Below are 26,748 nucleotides of genomic sequence, written 5' to 3'. Positions count from 1 at the left end.
GCAGAGTTGTAGTTAGAAACAAGGTGATTAAGGACCATCAAAGTAATTTTAAAAGATCTTAAAATCTGGTCTAAAACTTGCTGGAAGTTGGTACAAAATGCTGAAACAGGAATTGTTCTAGTTAAAGGCCTGGTCGGGGAGTTCTGTAGAGTCGGCAGTCTTTCAATGCCGTTCTGCTAAGGCAGGTGAAAAGGTAGTAAATATCTCCACATAACCTTCAAAATAAAACAGGAAGTAAACCTAAAGGGGGACCAAGAGCAAACTCAAAATGAAAGAAGCAGATAGCGGGGAACAAAGGAGGCACATGAATAAAGACTAACACTCAGAAAAACAAGAACTGAGGATTTACAAGAAAAATGTATGATTACCAATAAGAGGCACAGAAAAAGCAAAAGCTAAGGATAATAAACAGGAACCTCAACAAGAGCAGTATGAACTCTGACCTTTCATCTCACGTGAGCAGAGGGGGGTAGAGTAGCCAAAATTGTAATCAAGTAATATTGGCACTACTTCATGGTAGTTTTACTCAGGTAAAAGTAAAAAGCAGCCATCCAAGAAATTACTTAAGTAAGAGTAAAAACGTTTTTTGTAAAAAAGGCTACTTGAGTAACTGATCATAGCATCTGATTTAATGTTTAAAAATGAGATAATCAGACAGACAAAAATGTAGTTTTGTGCAAGTTTGGGTATTTTAAAAGCAAAAAAAAATACTATAAATAACATGATTACAAAATAATAAATCTAAGCAGAGGAAACACTTTTCCAAATCCTTATTAAACTAATATTTAGAGTAGGTATTACCTATGGTGCTACTTTACTTCTCCAAATGGCACAATAGGCTCAGCAGATAGAATAACATTAAAACAACAAACCTTATGTACGATTGTAGGTTTGTGTCTGTGTCTCATGCATTTTTGGTTAAAACGTGTTTATCATTCATTCCCTGGAGTTACTCACACTGAGTAGAGTCGTCAGAATTTTTTCTCAAGTAAGAATATTACTCAAGTAACAGTTAAAAGCACAGTGTAGTAAAATTACTCCTAAAAGTTATTTTTTTCTAAAACGTTACAAGTAAATGTAGCTACGTAAATGTAATCAGTTACTACCCTTCTCTGCACGTGGGTTATGTGTTCTTATGCTGATGTCATTATTCGAAACTTTGCTAACGTCATGAAGAATCTATGGCAGAAAAGAGGGAAGTGTTTGTTAGAGCCCATTTAAACTCTGTTGTATAATCAGAATCTAGGTTTCACTGGTAAATGGGTTGTCTTACCCCAAAAAGCCAAATAGAAAAGTTGCAACAGAATTACATTCATGATTTCAGTAGACCACCTTGATATCTGAACTAATTACAGTGATCTAAGGCTATATGTCATTGGATGTTAAATGTTTCATTGTATCATTTGTTGCATCTCTGATGGAATGCTTGTGTTTTTTCTGCACATTATTTGCATTTTTCCATTAGTACAGATGTAACATACAGGTAACATTCAGGTATCAAATGTTAGCGCTAACAGTCATGATTTTAATAAACCAATTCTCAGTAATGCCTCCCGTCTGTTGCTCATTCTAAAAAAAACTGTCAGCCCAGCACCAGGAGCTCCTGCAGACGTGGGAGTGGTGACGGTTAACGGTTGTAAGAAAAAGAAAGTAGAGGCAGTCAGCTGACTGAATGTGAAACATACTGACATACTCAAGTTTTGAATTTCATTCACCTTTCCAGGAATCTCCCTTAGTGAGTTCAAAAATGAATAGCAGCTAACGAGTTATGGCTGCAGTGACATATACACAGACAATTTGGGATTTTTGAGTTCATTGCATTTATTGCAGAATGACATTTTGAAAACTCTTGGTAATTTCTACACTTAATACTAAAGAAAACAGAAGTAAATTATTGTTGCTTTCAGCAGAAACACACACTCGCAAAGTGCCCAAAATGCTGAGTTTATCTTATTTAATTACATGTAAATTTTGTTTCATAATTACAATGTAAAATATTAAATTCAGTGGAATCTGGTCTGGTTTACTTGATATAAATTTGATTTGTACTGATCACATTTTCCTTTATGATGAATTATTAAATTAAATAAATCTTTGATTTGACAAATTTCAGTTGCTGCTTCATGTTCATTGACGGTGCATAATGTTTTTGTTTTAGTGAGGCATGAAATATGGGCTTTCTCTGAGAGTTGGGAACTCAAAAGAGAAGTGAAGCTGCATCCAAGCCTTATATCACCAAGCAATGCAAAGCAATACATTGGTGTAAAGCACGCTGCCACTCGAACAGCGGAGATGTGTTCTCTGGAGTGATGAATCGTACTTCTTCATACTTCATCGTACTTCTTCATCTGGCAATCCAACCTGGGTTTGGCCTGGATTTGGCAATTGCCAGGAGAACACCAAGTGTAGAGTTTGGTGGAGGGGAATAATGGTGTTGGGTTGTTTTTAAGGAGTTGGGCTCAGTCCCTTACTTCCAGTGAAAGGAACTATTAATACTTCAGCATACTGAGACATTTTGGAGAATTTCCCAACTTTGTGGGAACAGTTTGGGGATGGCTGCTTCCTGTTCCAACATGCTCCATAAAGACATGTATGAGAAGGGTTGGTGTGGAAGAACTTGGCTGGCCTGCACAGAGTCCTGACCTCAATTTTGGTCCAGACTGAAAAGGCTGGACTAGTATTGCACATATTGTTGAATGTTTAACTGTATAATTTATTGCATGTTTCTGAAACATAGTGATATACTCAAGTTTTCAGTTTCCTTTCCAGGAATCTCCCCAAGCAATTTCAAAAACGAATAGCTGCTAAAGCTAAGGCTGCAGTGACATACACACAGACCATAGGATTTTTGAGTTTATTGCATTTATTGCAGAATGACACTTTAAAAACTCTGGGTAACTTTTACACTTATTACAAAAGAAAACAGAAATAAATCACTTGCTTTTTTTCCCTTTCAGTATAAAGCAGCGCATGCTTCATCTCAGTGGATGTACAGAACATAAAACAAAATCACTCATCGCATTCATTCCACAGAAGCTTCATTTTGCAAAGCACAGTGTTGCCAAGAATATTCCACGGGAATTAACAGGAGGACGTTCGAAAAGAACTACACATCATACATGTTTACACACATACTTTAAGACACAGCTTACACTTTAAGTAACTCAAATGATACAATAACTTTTTTCAGAAGGTTTTAGGAGAAAAGAAAACAGCGTGCATTTATCACCATGAACCCAAACTGAAATAAAGTACAAACATCCCACAAAAGAAGTGTGGGAAATTATATGTAGAGTATAATGCTTATTTATTCACAATGCATCCAAACACTGTCCTGCAGCGTTTTCTATTTCAGGCCGAACTGGACCCATTCATTCCAAGTCACACTTGCTGTTTTACATCATTACGAGTCATGTTGGCTATAGCTGTCCACGAGTCTCAGCCATTTATGTGGCTTTAAGAACAGTTCAGTCTTATAAATGGTGTTGTCTGGTCATTTGTTAGCCATACTCTGAGGAAGGCGGTCCCGTCACCAGTTTAGAGTAACCCGACAAGGCCCCTAGGTCAATGTACAGCGAGCCCTTCCTCCTGATGTGTCCAGAACCTTCAGAGTACAGAGAGGATTCTGCAGAGAAGACGAGGTAAATGTTAACGTTAAGTAGCCAGCTTATTATTAATAACAGAGAACAAACTGAGCTCGGCACTAAAGGCTTTACCCTGCGTGGTGTCGTGGTGCTGACTCTGCTGCCGTAGCAAGGTGTGGGTGGCCTCTTCCAGGGCCGAGTCAAGACTCCAGCAACGCGGCTGATCCTCTCTAGGAGGGTTGATGGCGTCATCCTTTAGTAGCTCAGATGCCGAGCTCCGCAGCGCAGGGTTCCTCTCTAGGGCTCGCTCCAGGAAGGACCGCATAACTGGGCTGCAGTCCTCCGCAATGTCCTCCAAAGGAGGGGCCTGCTTGTGGATCTGTTTGGAGACAGATAGACTGTCATTAAAGAAGAGAAAAACAAAGCTAGCACTTCCAAATAACTCAAGAAAAAAACAGCTATGCAGAACCGAAGCTGCCCTTTTTTTTCAGTGGCCATGTGAGCAGTGGTTTGTAAAAGCAGTATGGTTACAATAAACAGGAACAAGGAGCAGCTGCAAAGCTCAGCCCGTACAAGTGACTTGGCCCTGTAATGCTACTTCTCCATGACGGCAGTTTCAAGTGGAAGTGAGTAAACGGCCAGAGCAAAGAAGCTGATAATCATTTTAAAAACAGAAATGGGACTAGCTAAAATGGAAAGAGCCCATGTAATGGAACGCTTTTAGAGTGGTGAATGACTAAATAAGCCACAGGTCACCCACTGCAAACATCCTCTTTATCGCCTGGCAATCTTGACTGCGAAGGGCGTGAGCATGTTGTGTGCGGTAAGTGTGTCACTATTTGACTCGCAGGATACTAACAACACAGGACTGTCTCTGCTGAGGCATGTAACAGAGGCATATGTCTCCAATGGTAATTGGTAACCAAGGAGGATTTATACCTGCAGCTAGGAAAGAGCAACATTAACACTAAAGGACTTGTTTTTCCTAATTGTCTCTTTCCTTTTAGGTCTGTGTTGGCCCAACATACTCAGTGCTATTCAGTGTGCACCAGCCACTGAGGTGCAGGTAGCATACAGTGGGGTTGTTGTTGTTTTTTTAAGAGCAATTTTAGGAAAAAAGAAAAATCAAGAAATGAAAACAAACAAAAACAAAATTAAGTGATGTACTAATTTGCTGTGTAATAACTATTTCATGGGAAACCTTTCACAGTTTATCTACAAACTGATTTACTATCATGCAATCTAGCATTAAGCATAAAGGTCAGCTCATGCTGATGGGAAAGTACTTGGTCATAAATCAGAGCACTGAAACTTAAGAGATACCGACGTTTCCAAATAAGGCAAACATCAGCATCCAACTTTAGGGTCATCAGACGTCTCTGGTGCGCAAATTCAAACATGCCCTTTTCCTCCCAGTATCACAAATTCATCCTGTGAGGACCACAAATATCTGCACCAACCATTCTGGTTGCGTTCATTTCCCTATGATGTGATTTTCATGTGCAGTACTTACAATGTACAGGTAGGATGGATATGCAGTGCGTGGGTATCTCCTGACCCAGGGAGGACTACCGGTCTGCATGTGAATGATGGTGGTGCCCAGGCTGTAGATGTCTGTCTTGGTGCTGTGTCCTCGACACAGAACCAACTCTGGACTCATATACATCTGAAAGAAAGACAGGGGATGTTTAGTGGGTGACTTTTAACATGGCTGCAGATCAGAATGGCAGAGAGAGAGAGAGAGAAACAAGTTCCCTTTTTATTCAGTGCGACAGTCAAATTCTCCGTGTCAGCGAGACACAACAAACAGGAAGTGACCTGTTGTTAGTGTAAAAGGGGTTTTCTGCCTGCAACCAAACAAGCAACCTGCAGACCCACGCTGCGCATGAAAAAAGGTAAGGGAAGTGCAGAAGTGTGTTGGCCTTTGGAGGGTGAAAGGTAAACACACCAGAGTTCATCTCTTTGTGTCTTTCTGCTGGAAATTCCAGCTTGCACTCCCATGTTCATGTAACCCTGAGCAGCCCAGCATATTTACAGGCTGTGCCTGTAAATACGCACAGGCTGTGCCTCTCTTATTATTACTCCTGGGTGTCTGCCCTGGGACTTTCCACAAGCACTTGAGAGGCCCGGGGGTGCATGTACACAGAACTATATAGACTGTCACACAAGCATGGGAAAGCAAGGACCAGTGGGTGAGAAGGTGTGTGCAAAATCTTCATCCTAAAAAAAAAAACAACTTAAAGAGCTGAAAGCCCTGAGCATCAGCAAGCTATTAATAGTGGCTGTGAGGCCAATGAGTGCACTGACTGCTCTAAATTAATGCTTGCCAGTCACTGACTCTGTAATCATTTTGGAAAAGCACACAAGTGCTGACAAGTCGTGGGACTAATTTGCTAAAATCCCTAGGGAAGTCTAGTGTGAGTCACGTGTCAACACACGCTCCAGATCAGCAAAAGAAAAGCAAGCATTGATCGGAGAGCAATTACTCAAAACAGAAGGCCCGCATTCATTACAGGGCTACACTTACATCTTTTAAGGAGGAGCGGCTTATTTCCTTACCTCTGTTCCTCTCAGATCTCTGGGAATGTATACATCATCTGTCATCTGCACTGTCAGCCCAAAGTCCACTAGGACTGCTTTGTCTGACATCAGGACAATGTTGCTGGCTGTGGAGAGATGAAAAGGAAGGAGGTGTGATTCAAGTTGGTGCTTGAACTGATAAGATTTCAGTTTCAGGTCCACTGAGTCTGTATTGATCTTAAGCATGAAAACGATAAGTAGGTCACAGGCTTTGACGAAGGAAATTGCCACGAAGAGACTCATCCTTGTCCCTAAAATGTCACCAAGGTTTAATTACATATTTTGACTGCAGGCAGGAAATGCTAAGAACCGCAGCTTGTCAGAGGGCCAGAATGGTCATTTTAATAAGTCACTTGCCTCTCTGGACCATAATTGTAACCCTGACTGAGCATGAGAAGCAGGCTGGAATTTCCAGACAGCCAGCGAGCCTTTAAGCAGTGAGGCTGACAGACAGCTCTGCAGAATGCTTTGATCCCAGCAGCACTGCTGTGGTTCCTCAGCTGAGCTCCACCTGCAGAAACTAGGGCGTATTTGTGTGATCTGTCATGATAGCTACCAGTCACTGTGACCAGGCTACCTTTGAAGAATTACTGAAAAAGCATTAGTCAATCTATCAGATTCCTATGATCTGCTTGGTTTGTGGCTGTTCACTGATTCATTCTTTTCAGCGAATTGAGTTATTTACAAGAGCAATATCCGTCTGTGGCTTGAATTTGACGCATAGAAGATACAAACTGTAATTGCATAATTTCCTGTAACCTATGTACTTGTTCAATACCATGGAGCACATCCATCAAGAGTAAGTGACACACATCTTTTATGCTTACGTTTGATGTCATGGTGAATGACGTTGTGTGAGTGCAGGTACTCCAAGCCCCGCAGGACTTGCTTGGTCACCCAGATGATTTCGAACTCTCTCATCGGTCCGCAGCTGTCCAGTTTCTCCAGCACAGAGCCGCCTTCGCCGGCCTCCATGAACAGGTGGATGCTCTGGTTCCAGAGCAGAACGCCGTACAGCTCGGCGATGTTCTCATGGTGAAAGCGGGCCTGAAACTCTACATCAGCGGCTTTGAAGTTCTCCATGGGGATCTAGCGAGGGAGATAAGACACATGATCACAAATAGCCCACCGTTTTGGGAAACATGTTCATCTTATTTCTTGGAGTGAGTTAAAAGGCTCGGTGACACCATTGCATTTGACTGTTAAATATGAAGCCAATGAGCTAAATGAGACATCCTGGGGACTGCTGGCCAAATGGATCCGTGTTTGCTTACAGTGACAACAAACTGACTTTTCACATTTTGCATTTTTATTGGCAAGGGTGGCTTTATTTGACAGTGCACAGAGGATTTATCAGTTATTGGTAGAGCTAGCTAGCTCGGTAAAATGCATACTTAGATCTGTCCATATATTTTCTTCCACTTCTGTATTGTGGTTTATCTGGAGCCCATCCCAACTCCACACAGAAAGGCCCCAGCCGGCCGGTGGATTTGAACCCAGGAATCCACAGTGCTAACCACCACACAGTGTGAGAGCAAAATGTGCTACTTACATATAAAATGCTGAAGTTTTGGACCCTGCCTCAAGTGGCGATTTAAGGAACTACAATTAATGGTTCATTTTTATTATAATTATTGTTTTTTTACCCTGACAGCCTAATCGGGTAGTTCAGCTCAGTTAGTTCTGCAAATAAAATATACATTTAATACATACTTCACAAGGACACTGACTCTTTCTGTATTTAACAGATTAGCTGACATAGTAACATACTGTTATCCTGTTTTTTGTGCTTTAAGAAATCTATTGTTATTAGTTTGTCAGTGATAATTTTAAAGTTGTTTCTTTAAAGGAATAATTTCTCAGTAATTATTATCTGATGATGGCATTGTTTTAAGCAGATAAGGACATCCTAACTCCAAGCCCTTATTGCAAACTATTTCCAGTAAATCCTTCACAGCAGCGTGAAAAAAACAACACTGTGTCAACATAGTATTCTGACGATAACACCTGACTAGAGAGGAAAGTACTCCTTCCTCATTTGTCAATATTTTCCATACAACAGCGTAAGCACGCTGCCTCCCTCCCTCCTCTTTCTCAAGCATAGGTCTGCCCAGATAGAAGCAGCATGTGTGGTTTTTACATGTGTCTTTAATGAATCTGACCCTGTCACAAACATCCAGAGGAGCTGTGGGAAGTTATTGTTGAAATTCCAGTCTTACATTAATCCCAGCCCATGTTGTAAGTTTGTTACAAGAACAAATAGTTCTTCATTCAGCAACCCTGTTCCTCTTTCACCCAGTAAACATAGCAAATGTCACGCTGGCACCAACAATCTTTGTACAAACAGAGGAGTAATTGGACTGTGAACAAGCAGTATTTGGCAGGTTAAATATTTGGCACGCAGGTCAAGAGCTGTCGAGAAGTCAAGCACAGGCGGGATTTCTAGTCACCGATCAGGAAGACTCACCAGTTTGCAGGCCATTCTCTTCCTGGTGGTGGTGTCCTGAGCCAAGTGGACTTTCCCAAATGAGCCCTTAGGCACGAGGCCAGACCCATGATTCTTGTAGGTCAATTTCCATGGAAACAGGAGAACGTCCATGTTAATCTGGTAGCGGCCTTTTTTCACAGCCATGTCCTTCTATTTGTTTTTAGGAAGGAAAAAAAAAGAAAATTATGCAAGTTTTTCTAGGCTGACCACATCAACTAAACATTCAGGTTATGTTGAAGATTAAAAAAAGAAAAAACAACAAGATTCTCACCTTATTTAGGAGGACTCCCATTTCCTCTGGCAGGTTTGGCAAGGCTGCCGTCTGCATGCTGGACAGGAGGTTGACAAAGGACAGGACCTCTGTCACAGTCCCATATCGAACTCCATTAGCGTAGTCCTTCTGCTCACTCCCCAAAACCACCACCTCCCCTGCCTCCTCATTCTCATCCATCTCCTCCTGGGAAAGTCCTTCTTCGTCTTCTAACGACAAGATTTCGTCTTCCTCCTCTTCCTCGAGCCGATATAGAGTCTCTGCAGCGTTAATAATGTCCTCTAAATTCATGTGAGTCAAGAGCAGTTCTATTCCCGAATCATATTTGTAATCCATGTTAATGCTCCGTTTGTCCAGCTCCATCTAAAATCAAACATCAGGAGGTCAGTGTGGGGACTGTTTCCGTGCTGACTTGAATTGTATAAGCAAGCGGATCGTTCATGACAGGGAAGGTTCACGTGGGGAGCAGGACGTGCAGTGAAACTACACTTAAGAAGTGAAGCTTTGATACAGCTGGCTGAACACACAACTGGGAGGGGCTTCACAGGGCTGTTTTCCAAGCAAAAGAAGGGAGTTTCGCAGTAAAGCTGGGAAGCCCCCCCAGGAAAGCTTGAACCTTATTATACATTTATAAAACAACAACTGCCCATTATTATAACTATTATTAGCATTATGATGCTGCGATAAAGAGTTCAGCTCACATTATTCGATGAAAATCATACACATGTGCATTAATGCAAACCCCATGCAACATTTGAAATAAATACATAAAAAATAAACCGTATTACGATCCAAACATGCAAATTTAGAATAGGTGCCTAGAAAAATAAAACAAACAAACAAACAAACAAAAAACAGTAGCTGTAGAGCTATAACTAGCTATCTGCCAAATATTCAGCTGCTAAAGAAAAGAAAAATAGAGTTTCGCTGAATAACAGGAGTTACTTCTTTGAGTGACAGAAACCACGCGTTACCTGCCTTATGAAATTGAGTCGGAAGCTTAAGCGCACCGTCGTGTCTTCATTGTGGCGCCCCGCAGACTGTCTGATGTATGAAGCTTCGTGGATTGTGTTTAGAACGAAGTAAACACAGGAAGTGTGGCGTGTCTGTGGAGGTGGAGTACCTCTTTAGTGTCAGCTGCCAGCAGCTCTCTCTCGCTGTCTTTGTAGGTTTCGTTTTCCCTTTTCTTGTTTCCTCAAATGAAAAAACACAACAAAAAAATAAAAAATAAAAAAAAACGAAAAGCTTTCAGGACTGTTGGGTGCTTTCCTATCGGGAGACGTGTCTCGTTTAATGTAGGATGCATAATATATCACCAACACTGAAGCTCATTCGTAGTAAATAAAATAAAAACAAATTTCAATTCAATTTCAAATTTGATACCTTTAAAAGACGTTACAGAGTCAGCCCAAAGAAATCGGATGATAGTTTTTTAAACACTAGAAAGTGTCTTTTCTGGTATCTCTAGGTTGCCGTAGACAGGACCAGCCGCATGCGCATTTACGCTTCATTCCGAAAAACAATGGCGTCCTCCTTTGCTGTGTGCAGGTTACATATGAGAGGAAGGGCCAGCCTCGCGAAGTGCCTACAGAAAACCGACGCGTTTCTTCACAGAAGTATAGGAACAGACGTCGTTATTGCCCGAGCTGAGGCCACTCGAAGTGACGAAAGTGGTTAGTAATTAAGCCTAGAAGAGAAGCTGGCCTTTAGGCTAGCCCCAATACACCGCCGTGTGATGTCGAGTGAGCACCATTCCAAACTCCCCTGAGAAACGTTATATTTTTGTTGGTGAAGGCCGTAACTCTGAGTGCGTTGTGCGTTTTACACAATGTGTGACCTGTAAGAAATCACTGGGTCATACGTAAAATTCGGCAGTGTGACTGTTAACGATAACAACGCGATAACTCTTTTTGGGCTAAAATGTTATTATATAGAACGTTTTGAGCTTGTACCTGTCATTTGCGGGACGTGTATATTTACATAGAAAGCCCCACTGTAAAACTGACAGTTTTTTAAATGAGGTTTGTTGACATGTTCTGGGACAATTGAACAATGAAAACTAGAACTTAACCGACGATACATCACACTTTTTGCATTTTATTATCAATTTGGTGCATCCCAGTCTTTGAACGTTTATCAGTGCAAAACTGACGTGACACACCACAGAATTATTGCCTGCTGTCACCGGTAAATGTCATATTATTTCCCAGTAAGCTGATATCAGTCACCCAAGTTGAAACTAATGTTAGGCCTGTCTGTCTGTTAACAACGGTGTGCTTATTACACAGTTTTAAATGTCTTACTCTCAGAGAAAAAAACTTGACTTGTTGGATGGCTTCTTCTCTGTTGTCAGATGAAAAGAATGGAAGGAAGTCTCTGCACACTCTCCACATGGAGAGACAAGAACAAGCAGAGAGGTCCGTTCTCATCAGCTGTCAGTCCAGTACCAATGAGAAAAAGTTCCTCAAGTATTTATCAAAACATGGAGAAATCAATAAATACTTCTTTTATGAAAGCTATGTGAGTAAAAGACCAACCTCTTCTGATAAGCAAGTACTGCTACCTCACCACCCTGTTGGAATTATGTTACAATTATGATATTGTGTAATTCTCCAGGGAGTGTATGCTGTAGTGGAGTTTGCCAACCAGGAAAGTGTTACGTCTTTACTTGAAGGGGTGGCAATTCCTGGTGGCAGCCACGAATCCGCAGTGCCTTTCAAATCCAGACTGCTGTCACTCAGAAACCTCGGCTCAGTGGACTCATCAAACCAACTGTCAGGCCGGCAGTGCCAACCTCAGACCACTATTCCCATCAATGAGCTAATAAAGAGACTTTCCAGAGAAGAGAGTGTATGTTGACTTATCACATCAAAAGTTATACTTACATTTTAAGTCTTGTTTGAAGTTGATTGATTTGGATGTTTCCCATTTCCTGGTTTCCCTCAGATAGACAAGCAGATAAGCTCCTTGACTGAAGCCTATCAACTCACAGAGGAGAACAGCAGGCTGCGTTTCCTCGTCTGTTCCCTACTCAAGGATATTGCTACCGCTTATTTTCCAGAATGCACCATCAAACCCTTTGGCTCATCAGTGAATGGCTTTGGAAAGCTTGGCTGTGACCTGGATATGTTGCTGGATCTGGACAGCATCACTGGACGCAATGTGAAACTGGTAATGAGGCTTTCTAGGTTTCTTTAGAAAATATTAGATTTATTGGCAAACAGTTTGCAGTGATTTCCTTGTGAGTTGTGAGGTAGCTTTCCTTTTAAGCATTTTATCTGCATCTAAACTAACTACTCCTTTGGTTTGTTTTGTTGTCTCTGACACCAAAAAAAGGCATATGAAAGAACCACGTTCTTCTTTTGCTTCTTTCGGCTCCCTTTGGGGGTCGACACAGCAGATCATCCGCTTCTATGTGACCTTAACGTCCTCCTCTGTCATCCATGAATCCTGTCTGTGGTCTTTCTCTTTTTCTGTTGACTTTGTCTCTAAAATGCTTAATCATAGCTGTCTCTCTGATGTACTCATTTCTAATATATTGAAAATCTTAGCATCACCATCTCCACCACCTGTAAGCTCTGCCTTCTGTGTTTATTGTCAGTGCTACTGTCTTCAAGCCACACATCATAGATGGTTTCACGACCCGCTCATAAACCTTCCCTTTCAGTCTTGCTTTCTTACTGTCATAAGTCGCCCCTGACACTCATTTCCACCCACTCACCCTGCCTGTACTCTGCTCTTCACCTCTCTTGTTCACTTTCCATTGCTTTGAATGCTTGGCTGCAGGCATTTGCACTTGTCTACCTTCACCGTTATAGGAAATTAGGTTAGTATTTTTAGACTTTTTTTAAGTACCTCTGCCAGCAATTGCGGATTTGCCACCACAATCACACATGAACCAATTTCATTTTATTATCCAGTGGCACTGAGGGAGCAATAAAACATGTGACAGAGTTATCAAACTTATTTAAGTTAATGGGCAACATGCTGTCCAAGTTGATCTCAAATGAGCTAGACCAGTAAACCCATTAAATAGCGGCATATAAAAAAATTCCCATGAAGCACTTTTTGAAGTATATTCATATAATGAAACATCACAGATGGCTCATAAAAAGTAGGAGGAATTTGAAAAATATGCCGCAGGTTGTTTCTGGTTGTTTTTATTCCAAAAGAATGCTTCTGTGCAGCAGGGGTTCTTGTTGTGTAGGTCTTACTTAAAAATGCATCCAGTGGCCTGCATTGAACCCTTTTGCAGGGTATGTTTGGCTCATGGCACATATGTTTGAAACCACCTATACATGTATATAAAAATTGCCCTCACATATTGATTTATCTCCTGATATCACCCCACAGCGACGCACTACCCAGAAATCCTTTGCATAAAACCAAACAAAGTGGTGCAAAAGTGGTTGCTTCTTTCTTTTTGCCACCTGCTAGATCCCCACTATCGCCAAACTAAAAATGCTGATGTGTTGGTCTGACTTTCAGACAGCTGATGTGCATGTGTCTGTCTTTAGTTTGTTTGAAAGCTATGAATGCACTTGCAGTAATGTAACGGTTAACTGGCAGCTCAACTAGAATGACCACAGACATCAACTTGACATAGAAGAGAGTCACCCTGAAACATGCATTAGGTGAATACTTTATTTACATGTCATAAGACAGAAAGGTGTGGAGATACTATAGGATCAAATGAAAATAACCACTGTATGCCTCATGGTTTCTTAGGACAAAACAATTGAAAAATTAAAGTGTAAACATATCTGTTATTCTGTATATTCCTCCCTGTGTGTGCAGCCTAAGTCAGGCCTCTCCCTGGAGTACCAGATGAAGCGGGCCAATTCAGAGCGAGCCGTTACTCAGAGCATCCTGTCTGTGATCGGGGAGTGCGTCGACCAGTTTGGGCCCGGCTGCGTGGGGGTACAGAAAATTCTCAACGCACGGTGCCCTCTGGTCCGTTTCGCCCACCAGCCGTCTGGCTTTCAGTGTGACCTCACAGCCAACAACAGGTACTCAGTCAGCGCAGATGTTCTGACGTCAGTGGAATGAGTAAAATGTCAGATTTGACTTGGTCACAGTTCTCTTGCTTCACAGTAAATGCTCTTTTTACGTTACCCATAATACCATTTTTGACCACGCTTGCGTTATAAAAGCTCCCAGACAGAAACCAGACTCTGGCAGGAAGTGCTACGATGGGTCAGTCTTGCATTTTTCCGCTGTGAAACTGAACACGAAGTGTGGGCTTGTTTGTGTTTCACTTCTTTTCCTTCCAACGTTATTGACTTGTGGTCTCTGCTGGTGTGTGACACAAGTACACACACACACACACACACACACACACACACACACACACACACACACACACACACACACACACACACCTGCTAACGTACAGAAAACCACTCTGCAGTTTCTAAGGAAATGGAGTTGAACCAGCATCTGTGGGTGGCTGTGAGAGGGGGGACTTTTCTTAAATCGTGCTCACACATCATTGAAGCATAGCACCTTCCTGCCTGAGGTGTGAATGTGTGCATTCAAGAAAAACAGACGAACAGCAGCCGAGTCAGCTGAATGCTGCTCTCCAGCAGTACATTTAGTTTCTCTGACCTGTAATGGTCGGCCCTTGCACCATTTCTCTGAACTGTTAATGCTGTTAACACATCTCCAAGTTCTATATTTAAGGCAAAATGCAGGCATTTTATAATTGAACATAGTGTCATTTATTTTCAAAAGCCATTCCATATTACTAAATTTCCATTTGAAATCTCTAAAATCAGACAGTGAGAAGTACATAACAGCCCGCCTGGAGTTTGCCAGAAATCAGCTAGAGGACTCTCAGATCTCTGACTCTCTGGCCTGAATACTGAGCGTCATGTCTGGAGTAAACAAAAGTAGTCAAAATCACCCCTACAGTGAAGCACGATGGTGGCTGCATCATTGTGGGGATGTTTCCCAGCATCAGGAACTGGGATACTCATCTGGGTCAAAGGAGGGATGAATGCAGAAATACACAGACACATCCTTGATGATAACCTACTCTAGCGCTCCGAACCTCAGATTGTGAAACCTGCATCTATCTGGATGCACCGTATGCTCAGATGTCACTCTTTGTGTTCTCCACAGGGTGGCGATGAAGAGCACAGAGTTGCTCTACCTGTATGGAGAGCTGGACCCTCGGGTGCGCAGCCTGGTGTTCACTGTACGCTGCTGGGCCCGAGCTCACGGAGTCACCAGTAGCATCCCCGGGGCCTGGATCACCAACTTCTCCCTCACTGTCATGGTGCTGTTCTTCCTGCAGAAGAGGACTCCTCCCATCATCCCCACACTGGACCACCTGTGGGACCTCGCAGGTACCATCCAGCACTCACACAGCGGACCTCTGAGAATTTGTTAATAAGGTTCAAAGTTTCAGTAGTGTTTTAGTTAATAACATTAAGAGTTTTGCTTTTTTCTATTCTTAACAATCACTCTAAGCGTAGCATTTCACAGCCCAACACAACAGTCTCGTTCTTCATGCTTCAAAAACAGTGTACTTTCCAATCTTAAGCAAACACGCGTTCACTAGAAAACATCTTTCTTATTTAAGTGTCAGGCAAAAAACAAGAAGTTCATAAATTAATAATGCCTTTTTTTTTCTTCACACGTTGCTTACTAACTGTTCCCTAAAATATAAATGCAACCACCGAGTACACTAGCGGCAGTGTGGGGTGGGGGTTTTCTCTGTACAGCTGTCACACTCACAAATATACCTTGGTCAATTAGTTACTTAGAAATGAAAAATGTCATAAATGATTCAACAAAAACTTTTGGTGTTAAGGAAGTTAGATTTTCAGTGTAAGATACCTGCTTTGAGGACAGTCCCAGTGCACGTGTGAAAAGGTTCCAATTAACTGAGTCAGAGTAAAATTCACGCAGCAGGGAGGAGGTGAACAAAGTAAGAGCAGCAGTCCCCACTCCATGAATATTGTGTTTCCTGGCAAATAAAGGCAAGAAAAGCACCAAATTGTAAAATTTTGCTGAATTCAGGAAGAAAATAACACATTTTGGAAGTAACAAGAATTCTCATTTACAGCTGGTTGGGGTGATTTTCTCTGGGAAAGCAAGGGGAAAGTCTTTTCTGTCTGTAACCATGTTTAAGCACCTCTGGACACTTTGAGCTTTATTTGTTTATAGAAATACATACATGGAATCTCCAGTTAAATTGGATTAAAACAGCTTGAAAAATTCACTGACTTCATTCACGGACGTTGCACTTCTAGCACCATTTTTGCTGTCATGGAATTCCGGATCCTTCTCTCATAACATCTCCAGTGACTATTTGTTCACCTCTAATGAACCATCTATTTACAAAAGAAGTGATGAACAACACGAGATGTTGTTGAAACAACTGCAGTTTAAACAGTGTCTTTTAAATGACATCAAACAATTCAAACGATTTTTTCTTTCCACACGTTTTTATGCCTTTGTAGTAATCCGGGCATCCACTCACCACTGAGGGTCCTAATATCTTTATTGCAGCTTTCACACTCGTGAAGCCACCCGGTGGTCTAGATTGGACCTTTTGAACTTGTGGAGGGATAATTAATGGTGTCCTGTTACTGCTGCTTTCAGTGACTGAGGTGTGTGTTGGATTCTGCAGCATGCAGACCCATTGCTTTCCGGGCCTCTTCTCCCATGGCAGAGGCCCCCTCGGCCTGGCAGGGACCAGCAGCTGCCTTTGCAAGACGTGCTAAAACACTTGCGTTTTCCAGGTCATAGACAAAGCCCAGTTATCTGCTAATGTATGTATTCTTTAGCAGACAGGGCACAACCATATCACAATCAAGTTGATCTGGTAAACCAAGCTTGATGACTTGTTAAGTGTTGGTCCACCTGCTGTGCCCACTTCAGATAAAGAGAGGCGTTGTCCTTGTGGGGTCCTCAGCCTGAGCATAGGTGCCATTGCCATGCAGCATAATTGTGTTCAATGCACCTTTGCTGTGTCCATGACTTTCAAATTTAACTGTAGCCAAGAGCAGCATTTCAATGTCAGGTGTGACCCTGCAACACTGAGTACAACACACATCCTTCATCTACAGCCCTGGAGACTGTTCACTTGTTTTATTTAATACTCAGCATCCTGGGAAAGCCTTCCAGCCATCCATCTTATTACCATGTATATATGTGTTAGGAATGTTTAACCCAGTGTCCTTTTCTAATAGAACTGCCGTCACACCAATCTGCCCGCAAGTCCACTCGCCTCCCTCTGCCCCTCTTTCTGTCACCTTGGCTGCCTGATAATTGCCTTCCAAAAGCAATCTAACCTCACCTCCTCCCCTCCTCTCCTTCCTCTTCCTCCTCGGCACACCATTTAGCGCAGACTCTATCACACAGAGTGCTTACAGGACAATAAAAGGCCCATCACTCTGGGAAGGTCAATGACCCACCTCCTCTAGACACACACACACACATGTGCGCTTCCAGGCAGTTATTTAAACAGCAGTATAACACACACACACACACACACACACACACACACACACACACACACACACACACACACACACACACACACACACACACACACACACACCAGCCTCATGGTGGTGAAGGAGACTCGACAAGGGCACGGTTAAAGATGTAAACCAGCCAAGGAAGGACATGATACATGCTGTCTTTGTTCTTTTTTTGTTTATCACGTGCGCCTGCTCTCCCCTTGCTTTCTTGTTTTCTGGCCACGAGCGCGTGACTCCATCCATCTGTGTGTTGTTTATGGCCGTCGCAGGCGTGTAAAGGCAGACGTTTTACCTTGTATCCCTGCTCTCGTCTCCACAAGGCCCCGGGGACAAGACCGTGATCGAGGGGAACGACTGCACATTTGTCAGCGACTTCAACAAGATCCAGCTTCAGAGCAACACAGAGACGCTAGGTGAGCACAAGAGACCGCCCCCCCACAGTTTGATATGTCGGTGACATTTGTGTTAGCGGGCTTTTATGCTAATTCCAGTTTTCTATCTTTGGTTTAGAGCAACTGCTGGGTGAGTTCTTCGAGTTCTACGCCACCTTCCCATTCAGCCGGATGTCCATAAATATCAGAAAGGTGAGCATGATTATCCAGAACTGCCTCAGGTCATAGTTTGGTGCCAGTTGAAGGGAGATTCAACTGGCACCACAGATTTTCTGCTGTGTGATCTGTGTGGTCTTATAGAGAGTGGATATGACATGGTCATCTGGGAGAACAAGCCCCGCCTCCTGATGTTTAAACCTCTTGTCTGGGAGGGGCAGACAAAGATCCATCTTTGTCTGCCCCAATGGCCAGTGATTAGCAGGCATAACAGATCCATGTATATGTCCACTTCTGAGAGCTGGAAAAAAAACCCCCCATATTCTACAAAGAGAAAAGTATCATAAGCATCATTTTGGAAATGCTGCAAACAAGCTGATTTTTGAGTTGCTTAGGAAGTTCTACTCATGTTGTATCAGTCAGTACAAAGGATTTCTCCCTCTGCTAATGAAATAATAATGAGACCAACAATCGCTTCCTGTGCTTTTTTTTCTCTCCATGCCAACTGCATGCATAAATAAATAGATATCCCAAAAATTCCTCACATTCAAAAGGGAGCAAATGTGAATTAAGTGGGAGCTCCAGTTTAAAATCTAAAATCGGCAAAGAGCGGTCAAAGCTACAGCAAAACTTTTAGACTGACAAATGCTTGTAAAACATTTCGGACAAGGCAAATAGCCCTCTACTTCAAAGCTGCCATTTAGACTTCAAATCAAGTTTTCTAAACACACTGAGGCTCCTGTCTAAAGGAACGTTTGAACGGAGCTGGACTGTTAAGCTGAAAAACAGCCGCGATGGCTCAGAGTGTTCTGATATACTGTCAGCATTGCTGCATATGTCGTAAAAAGGCTCAACTGGGGTCCTTCAGTGTGGGCTTGGATTTATTAGTGGATCTGACCTCTGCAGTACTGCACAGTCGTTGCAGAGTTATGGTGGGGCACACACATACATACACATTTGGCATAACTGTATGCAGGTAGTTTTAACATCGTTTAATTGAGCTGTGCATCCTCGCAGTCATTTATTCCAGTGTTACAGTTTCCGTGATTATCTCAGTTTCTGATTGTGATGTAAATTCTGTAGCATCTGCCGTTTTTTGTTTTTTTTGTTTTGTTTTAGCAACTGATGCACTACGCATGCATCCATCAGACAGACGGCTATGCTTCTTCAGCAGTCCTCATCTCTACTACTATGCTACAGAGTCCTTCTTTATCTTCTTTCTCAACACAAAAGCATAAAAACCATGTCAGTAGGTAGTTATTACCACAGTAGGAGTGCATTCTCCAAGCAGAGTATCTTAGTGGATAAAATAGATAGTGACAAAGTTTAGCTTTAAGGGCATTGCACAATCTGATATCGTCTTGTTGGTGTTGTTCCCAGATCATCATACTAAATGTTGTTCCAGGATCAACATTGCAAGTGACCAATCAGAATGTTGTGACGTCATACTTTTGCGACTTCGGGAGAAACCGCCGTAAAACAAAAAACTGTACTTAAGCTGCGAGAAACCGACTCTGTCCGCCGATCAGCGGACCCTGACCCTAACCCTTTGATAAACGGTAAGCAGAATTGATATTGTCCTTGCAATATTGGAATTTCATAAATGGACGAATGGCTTGGCGCGCAAAAGACTGACGTCAGAACAATGTGATTGGTCACTTGCAATGTTGAACCTGGAACAACATTTTCATGATATCTGGGAACAACACCAACACGAGGATATCAGAACACCCTAAGGGCATCATTTGTAGTTATTGCAATACAATAATATTGTATTGTGTGTGTGAAGTATTTTGACAATATCATATCATATGATGTCGGGGGATTCCCACATCTACATGCTAATGTGACAAAAAATTAATATGGTTTTAAAGTCAGTCCAGTGTCTGTGTTAGTCCAAATCCTCACACCTAAGGAACTGGAATAAAACTTAAAACGCACACAGAGAGAAGTTCAGTCTTCTTTCAACTCTTGCACCCAGCTGAGCTCCGGCAGGGAAATCTGTTGGTAATAAAGACCGTGTTTGCTGGATGGCGTCTTCCCACACACACAGATGACAGCTGTCCTCGTCTCATGTGATTGATGCCGGCCCCACAGGAGCCTGGCGCCCTTGAGCTTTAGATCCCAATTAGGAGGTCTGTCACATTAACTGCAAACAAATGCATATTTGTTCTTTTTATACCCACATTTATCCTGATGTGGCTGTTTATGCCTGCGTAATACTTTCTACTGGCAACCAGGGAACATCCTCGATGGAAGTCACAGTGTTTCATCGTTGGGAGTTTTTGGGGCTAATTTTTCCTCTCTGTCTATATGCGATAGTTAATTAACCTACTGCTTAAAATGTTCAGTGCTGAATAATATGCCTCTTACTCCCTATTACTCTTCCCAGTAGAAATTTTGTTGATAAAGTAGCTCTTCATGCTTTGATGGCACAGTATATGAGATGCAGGGATTTTGCTAGAGCTTAGAGTTTAATGAATCGATACCCGTGGGAAAGAGAGACCCCAGCTTAATAAATGAGACTAATGTGAAGTTTGACATAGCCTCCCTACAGCACAGGAAGCTTTCAGGTAGACTGTGGTTGTGACCCTTGCCTATCGGCTTTCAACAGTGGAGCAACCACCATAAATCTGCTTTACTGTGCTACAATTCACCGCTTCACTCCCCTTTTCTGACTGATGGCTTTATGTTGCCATCTTTAATCCTTCCTGCCCATCCTTTATCCCCCTGTGCCTTTACTGTCAGGCATTATGCAGGATACAGCATGCAAAGTACCACGGAAGCTTCTTGACTTCCCTCTGACCCACATTTTGATACTTTATTTGATGGCCACGGCATTTGGACAGATACAGACCATGTATGTTTTTTTTTATTTCAGGCTAAGCTAATTTTTTTCCTTCTTTTTTTGGGTAAATTCAAAAAACTCTGCTCATTTCCCCAAGTCAAAAAAGACATGTCCATTTCCCTTCTTCATCTGCTACCCTGCAGAGAGGTGTTCTACTCAGCTATGTGTGCCCCAGATAAAGCAGCAAAAGGCTGAGTCCATGACCAACGAAATTGATGGACCATGACGCACAGGACACGAAGGTCTACACTTACAGCTGCTGCTGCTCACGAATGTGTTTTCAACCTGCCTTGTCCCCTTCCCTCTCCCTCCAGGGCAAGGAGCAGAACAAACCAGAGGTGGCCCCGCTGCACATCCAGAACCCGTTTGAAACCTCTTTAAACGTCAGCAAGAACGTCAACGCCAGCCAACTCGACCGATTCGTGGCTTTGTGTCAGGAGAGCGCCTGGCTGCTCCAGCAGAGTGAAACCAGCACACCAAGAGGTGGTGGTGCGGGAGGCGAAGGTGCACCCACACCTTGGGGACTCGCTACCCTCCTTCTGCCTTCGCAGGTCGCAGGGATCAAAAGTCGCAAGAAAAGGAGGAGGGAGCCGGCCAGTGAAAGGATCAAGGGCTTGCTAGAATCATTAAAAAATAAAAATCAACTAAAGAAGAGCTAGAAGGACTCTTCCATGTCTCCACTCTCTTGTCAGGACTTCAACCTCCTCAGTGTTGCTGTGTGATGCTTCACTGTGAAGGTGAGAGAAGAGGCTCCAGGAACTGGACTGTAGTTCCAAACATGGACACTGGAGGGTGTTAGTGAGACCTATAAGTGCATATGTTTTGGGACCTGAAATAAGGGAGTCTTGGCCATGTAGGCTGTAGACTTTCCCACTCTGTTGTGATTAAAGACAATACTGTGTAATTCAGTCTGGCCTGGTGCTCGTTTCGTAGCTCAGTGTTTAACAGGTTAATTTGATTCATTATCATGTGCATCACTGTTAACAGCATCAGCACAGACACCATCTGTTTACACTTCAGGCTAAATCATTACGCATACAGTTACAATATGGATGGAATAGTTAAGGTTTTACTGAAAACTGTATACACTTGTTACACTTATGGAGCCCCAACACGAGTAAAGGCAGCAGAAGTGTAGCAAAATACATCAGAATCATAAATACTAAATAACCATGGAAAGACATTTCATACTTTTTAAAATTATCCTTGTCTGATGAAATAAATTCTAAAATTTCAGTTTTTCCAGGCAGTATGATCTTTTTTTTCTTTTTTTTTTGAGACATGAGAAGAGGTGTGTGTTTGTGTGTGTGTGTGTGTGTGTATGTTTTTATCTGAAAATATATAATTTCAAGTGTAATTAAAGCAGCAAAGTGGGACAAACACTTGACTGTTAGAACTGTTACAGAAGTAGTACCATTGGTAGTTGGAGAAAGAATAAACTTTATATAAACAGCTTTTATATCTGATTTTTACAGGTTTAGTGGTAAAAACTATCCGATTTATCTGATACAGATTTATAACAGTAAAATTTGATCTACTTTGTGTGCTTTTACTGCAAATATTGTATTACAGCTAATAACCCTTGAGTAATAATAGCTCTTCTTCCTATTTACTTTGTAACTGCAGGTAATGCTAAAAAAAAGTTCATGCTATTCTTTCTCTAACACTACATAACCAGTAAACACAATTTTGGAACACTTCAACTTTGAGTTGTTACTGAAGTGTACTTTATGTCATTCTGACAGCAACATAAAGCACAACTTTTCGGACAGTATTGTCGTAAGACACCCAGCTTAAATATAAAGGAACCCTTAATTATCACAGTATAACACAAAATCACTTAAACTTAAGGGATATCAATCTGTTCTGTTAGGAAGCATAACCCACTGTGAATCAGTTTCATCTGCTTTGGTGCAAGTGAAAGTGACAACAGGTGCACTCGAGAGGCAACAACAAGGCAATCCCCCAAAAGGGAATGGTTCTGCAAGTGGTGACTACAGACCATTGCTGTCTTCTTATCCCTCCTGACTAATTTTTCTGTTTCTGTTTGGTAATAAGGGCCGTGTTTGCCGGATGGCATCTTCCCACACACACAGATGACAGCTGTCCTTGTCTCATGTGATTGATGAAGTTCTATTAGCAAGACCCGATACCTGTAGTCCATTCAGGTGGAACAGGTATTTTAGTGTGTGAGTGTGAAGAACATACCAAGAGATGGACTGTTGCATAAGGCAAGATGGATTCAAGGTCAACTTGGCAGAACCAGTATCTTCTGCTTTTTGTGAGAAAGAACAGGAAGAGCATCGCCAGATAACTTTGGCCTTTGTTCAATACTGTGATTATCTACGGTTCCCTTCATCTTTTGGAGTGGTTTATACAAGAAGTTCAGGGACAGTTTGATCTCACTTTCATACAGAGAATTTCATAATCAGCAAAAGTTGGGGAACCTGAATCTACTTCCACTTCAGGAAAGCTGTAAGTTAACCAGTTCTTAACCTATAAAAACATAATCCTCTATAAAACTTTTATGTCTTTCTTTCACTTATTTTTTGATTTTACACAACTTGATTTGAAGTGCTAAAAACTGAATTGTAAAACAACTACAAAAATGGGATGCATTTTCCATATGTATAACAGACTACGATGGAACTCTAATATGATATCTTTGCAATTTTGTAGTGATGTGCATTTAGTTGAGTTTTTTCTTGACTTGGGCATTTTCTCAATAGCTATCTACAGTTTTGTGGAAGCTAGCTGGATAAAACATAGTATCTACTGCTGTGAGAGATCACACAGGGAAGCTAAGTAGTATAGTTTATGTATTGATTACAATAACCTGCATTATTTAATGGCTTTAATCAATGACTGTACAGTGATTGCCTTTATTGCTGGTTAGCTTGAATGCTATCAATGGCTGCCATTGATAGCATCAAGCTAGTCAGCTGCAGTAAGCTAAAGTTATGCTAAAACCAAAACATCTGGGAAGTAAAATAATTTGGAGAACATTGAGTGGTTGATCTTTTTTTTTATCCATCTTGCTAGCAGTTAATGTAATAGATATTTTTAACCAACTAAACAGAGATTGAAGGATAATAGGTGGCTATATATATTTATTTTTACACTTCGTTTTATCCCACAGAGATCTGATTAAATTGAACAAGTTGTACTTTTTTGTGTTTGGGATGAAATATATAGAGACATGTAATAAAATTTTCAGTTCCTGTGTTTCACATGTTGAATTTTTTTTATTTTGCTATCTTAAGGCAATGAACCTACACAGCTTTTTATGATTTGGTCATCTGTGTTAAGAAGATTGAGTTTATATATAACAAAGTGTGCTATATAAATAAAATCACCATTGTCATTACCACTGGCTTGATTTGGTCAGAGTAATTTCTTTTATTCTATCTGTATCTTCTTCTGTGTGGGAAGAAATTAGCCTTGTTCTTGGGGGTTAGGCTAAAATCCCATCACCCAATGATTAGTGAGGTCCCAGTTTCAAAGTCTGCGGTTGGCTTTGACTGATACCATAGGCTCATATTGTGACTTATTAATGACAAGTTTGGCCCACCCTGAAACATCCCCTGCTTTCTTGTGCATTTTAACTCGAATAGGGGCTATACTTTATTTAAAAAAACATGGAAGTGACACTGAGTGTTCACTCAGGTCATAGATCACAGGAACTGAATGGTTGTTTTTCCCATGGGCATCTATATAATCAGACTTCTGCACACAATGAAGCTGGCCCTTGCTGGTCATTGGAAAGAAGTAGCTTTGAGCCACTTTAACATTGTCTTCACTTTTGAGATGTGGAATCAGCATTCATACATAGTTAATGGGAAGCACAAAGGTAATAAATTAATGCTAGAAACTAATTTTCTAAAATGAAAAACTATTGGAAAATGTATTTAGAATCTAAATAAATGTAAAGATAAACTGAAAGACAATACATACCGCTGAAGAATTGCATACATACTTTTAGGCTTTGATTTTAGTTAAGACAGCCAGTGGCAATTTGGGAGTATTTTTTTTTTCATACTCGCAGAAAATTCCAAGTTTCACTTTAGTTCTCTCTATATAGCTGTTTATTTAGATAGAAATTATGGTTGCGATTGAACAAAGAATACCACATTTTTCTTAAAACGTTTGTCAAAATTAAAGATTTTAGATGAAAACGGTGGCATAGTGGTGCTAGCGTGGGATGTCCAAGACAGCCCACCAGCTTGGTTCCCCAGTTTACTGGAGCTAAACTCAGCCAGCTCTGTGGTGAGGTCTGCTGAATAGATTGACCTTGATTAAAACCCCACTGACTGATTTGTCATACTAAATATCCAAAAAGAGACATAAAACTTAAACATTTCCTTTGGTTTTCCATTTACAGTGCCACGTCTGCCAATCACATCCCTTGAAATGTTTTCTAAGCTTGAATTGGTAAATGTTATTCACAATTTATATATTTCTTTCTTATTATATAACCTGAGTGTGTGTAAGTGAGTTTGAGGAAAGAGAAAACGCTGTAGGGTGCATGTGTTAGGAGTGCATCTACAGGTTCACATCCTATGAGAGTGCCTGACTGTGTTTGTATATGTGTGTCTCGGGCCCATGGGACAAGGTTGGAGGAGTGGGGAGTGAGTGGCCCACAGCTGTTTTTCTGCTCATTGCCGTCTGAGGTCGGAGGGGTGAGCGGATGGACTTTTAACTACCTCCCCCTCCCCTTCTGCCACCAGTCCACACTTTTACCATTGGGGGGCACGGGATGGACAGGAGGAAAGGAGCAAAGCTGCTTTGAACTCCACTCATTGTCCCTGCCTCCTCTTTCAAATTCAGCACGCCCCCCTCTCTCTATCTCGGTCATCTGTTTTCCTCTCCTCACAGACTAGCAGAGTTCTTTGAGGTTTGAGGAGTTTGTTTATTTCCATGAGTGAGTTTCTGACTGATGGATGTGCTCTAGTGGAGCAACAGAGTGGTTATGAAATGTGGTAGTCAGAAAAGCATGGGGTGGGGAAATCAACAGCTTGGGGGAATCTGATGAAATGTGACTGCTGGGTGTTGTGGGGTTCATTTTAAAGGAGTGTGATGTCAGTGCCATGGATATTCTGATTTGCAGATGGTGGTATAAAACCCACAGTACTGTTTTTTCAAATTTATAGATCTCTCTTTGATGGCACTCCCTCCATTTATTGAACACTTTATGAGGTAATTACACGGATAGATAGAAGGTGTGGGTACTAGCCAAAAGGTTGTAACGGGCCATTGTCAAGGTTAATCATATTTTTTTCTCATCCCAACCAGCAAAAAAATACAGGTTTTATGTGACCATCTTCCTGTAATAGACTGCTTTGGCTTGTAAAGGACTGAAACTGTGTTTGGGTAACCTGCCCAGCAGTGACCTTCCTCTGAGGCTTTTGCAAGTGGCACATGGTGGGCTTTGCTTTAATAGGATAACTTGTGAAAAATCAAAGATGGATTGGCCCCGTCACAAGAAGTCCTGAGGTACTCGGGGCACTGGCCAGGGTTTATGTTGCTGCCTTTTTCTTGGCTCCTAATGCACCTTCAGGGCCTGAAAGAATGTAAAACAGTGTCTTGATGGTTTAAAAAATACAAGTGTAAGTAAGTATGTTGTGTGAGGAGGAGGGTTAATATATACCCCTCAAACATCTCGAGCAGCCCCTTCCAGTGAGTTCTGGAAGAGGAAAAGGCCCAAAACACACAGTGCTACTGCAAGCTGTTTGATGTGGAAGTCTTATCGCTCGGAGCACTTTCAGAAGTTATTTTATCAAGCCATCAGAGTCACTGCACCACTCCTTCCCCTTACCTCCACGGTCTGCACAAAGGGCCTTTGGAGACTCGTGGAGAAAGTACTCTCCAGACCACTTCCCCTCGCAGTTCCATGAATTGTCCCTGCAACATTGTGAGAAGCCATTACACCAGTTT

The 26,748-nt window shown here is 41.8% G+C and overlaps 2 protein-coding genes and 1 long non-coding RNA gene across 5 annotated transcripts; 1 reads left to right on the top strand and 2 right to left on the bottom strand.

Annotated features, from left to right (window-relative positions):
* Positions 1-2,858: 2,858 nt before the first annotated feature.
* map3k8 (mitogen-activated protein kinase kinase kinase 8) lies at positions 2,859-10,117 on the bottom strand. Of its 2 annotated transcripts, none has more exons than XM_080865840.1 (8): positions 9,898-10,117; positions 8,924-9,286; positions 8,632-8,802; positions 6,992-7,253; positions 6,144-6,250; positions 5,098-5,250; positions 3,717-3,963; positions 2,859-3,625 (listed from the first exon to the last, which is right to left on the bottom strand). In XM_080865840.1, the coding sequence occupies exons 2-8, from the start codon at positions 9,284-9,286 to the stop codon at positions 3,501-3,503; spliced, it is 1,428 nt and encodes a 475-aa protein (XP_080721966.1). In that variant the 5' UTR covers positions 9,898-10,117; the 3' UTR covers positions 2,859-3,500. The 2 variants fall into 2 exon arrangements, with proteins under 2 accessions (XP_080721966.1, XP_080721965.1); XM_080865839.1 differs by having other exon boundaries at positions 9,902-10,117.
* A 298-nt stretch (positions 10,118-10,415) lies between these two features.
* On the top strand, positions 10,416-24,133 carry mtpap (mitochondrial poly(A) polymerase; the record flags this gene model as incomplete). 2 transcript variants are annotated; one of them, XR_013969695.1, is made up of 10 exons in its annotated part: positions 10,416-10,596; positions 11,277-11,443; positions 11,540-11,773; positions 11,870-12,094; positions 13,721-13,932; positions 15,047-15,273; positions 17,739-17,831; positions 17,929-18,002; positions 19,347-19,525; positions 21,129-21,266. XR_013969695.1 is itself a non-coding variant. In XM_080865296.1 (9 exons), 9 exons carry the CDS (start codon positions 10,416-10,418, stop codon positions 21,471-21,473), a joined length of 1,758 nt encoding a protein of 585 aa, XP_080721422.1. In that variant the 3' UTR covers positions 21,474-24,133. The 2 variants fall into 2 exon arrangements, 1 of the variants encoding a protein (XP_080721422.1); XM_080865296.1 differs by lacking the exon at positions 19,347-19,525 and having other exon boundaries at positions 21,129-24,133.
* LOC308386028 lies at positions 15,166-17,846 on the bottom strand. Its single transcript, XR_013969696.1, has 3 exons — positions 17,711-17,846; positions 15,767-15,896; positions 15,166-15,302 (listed from the first exon to the last, which is right to left on the bottom strand). It is a non-coding gene; the product is annotated as an uncharacterized lncRNA (long non-coding RNA).
* Positions 24,134-26,748: the final 2,615 nt, after the last annotated feature.

The sequence above is a fragment of the Rhamphochromis sp. 'chilingali' genome (assembly GCF_963969265.1).
Source record: "Rhamphochromis sp. 'chilingali' genome assembly, chromosome: 18".
In the NCBI taxonomy this organism is placed as follows: Eukaryota; Metazoa; Chordata; class Actinopteri; order Cichliformes; family Cichlidae; genus Rhamphochromis; species Rhamphochromis sp. 'chilingali'.
This window is presented reverse-complemented; position numbering and strand designations above follow the sequence as displayed.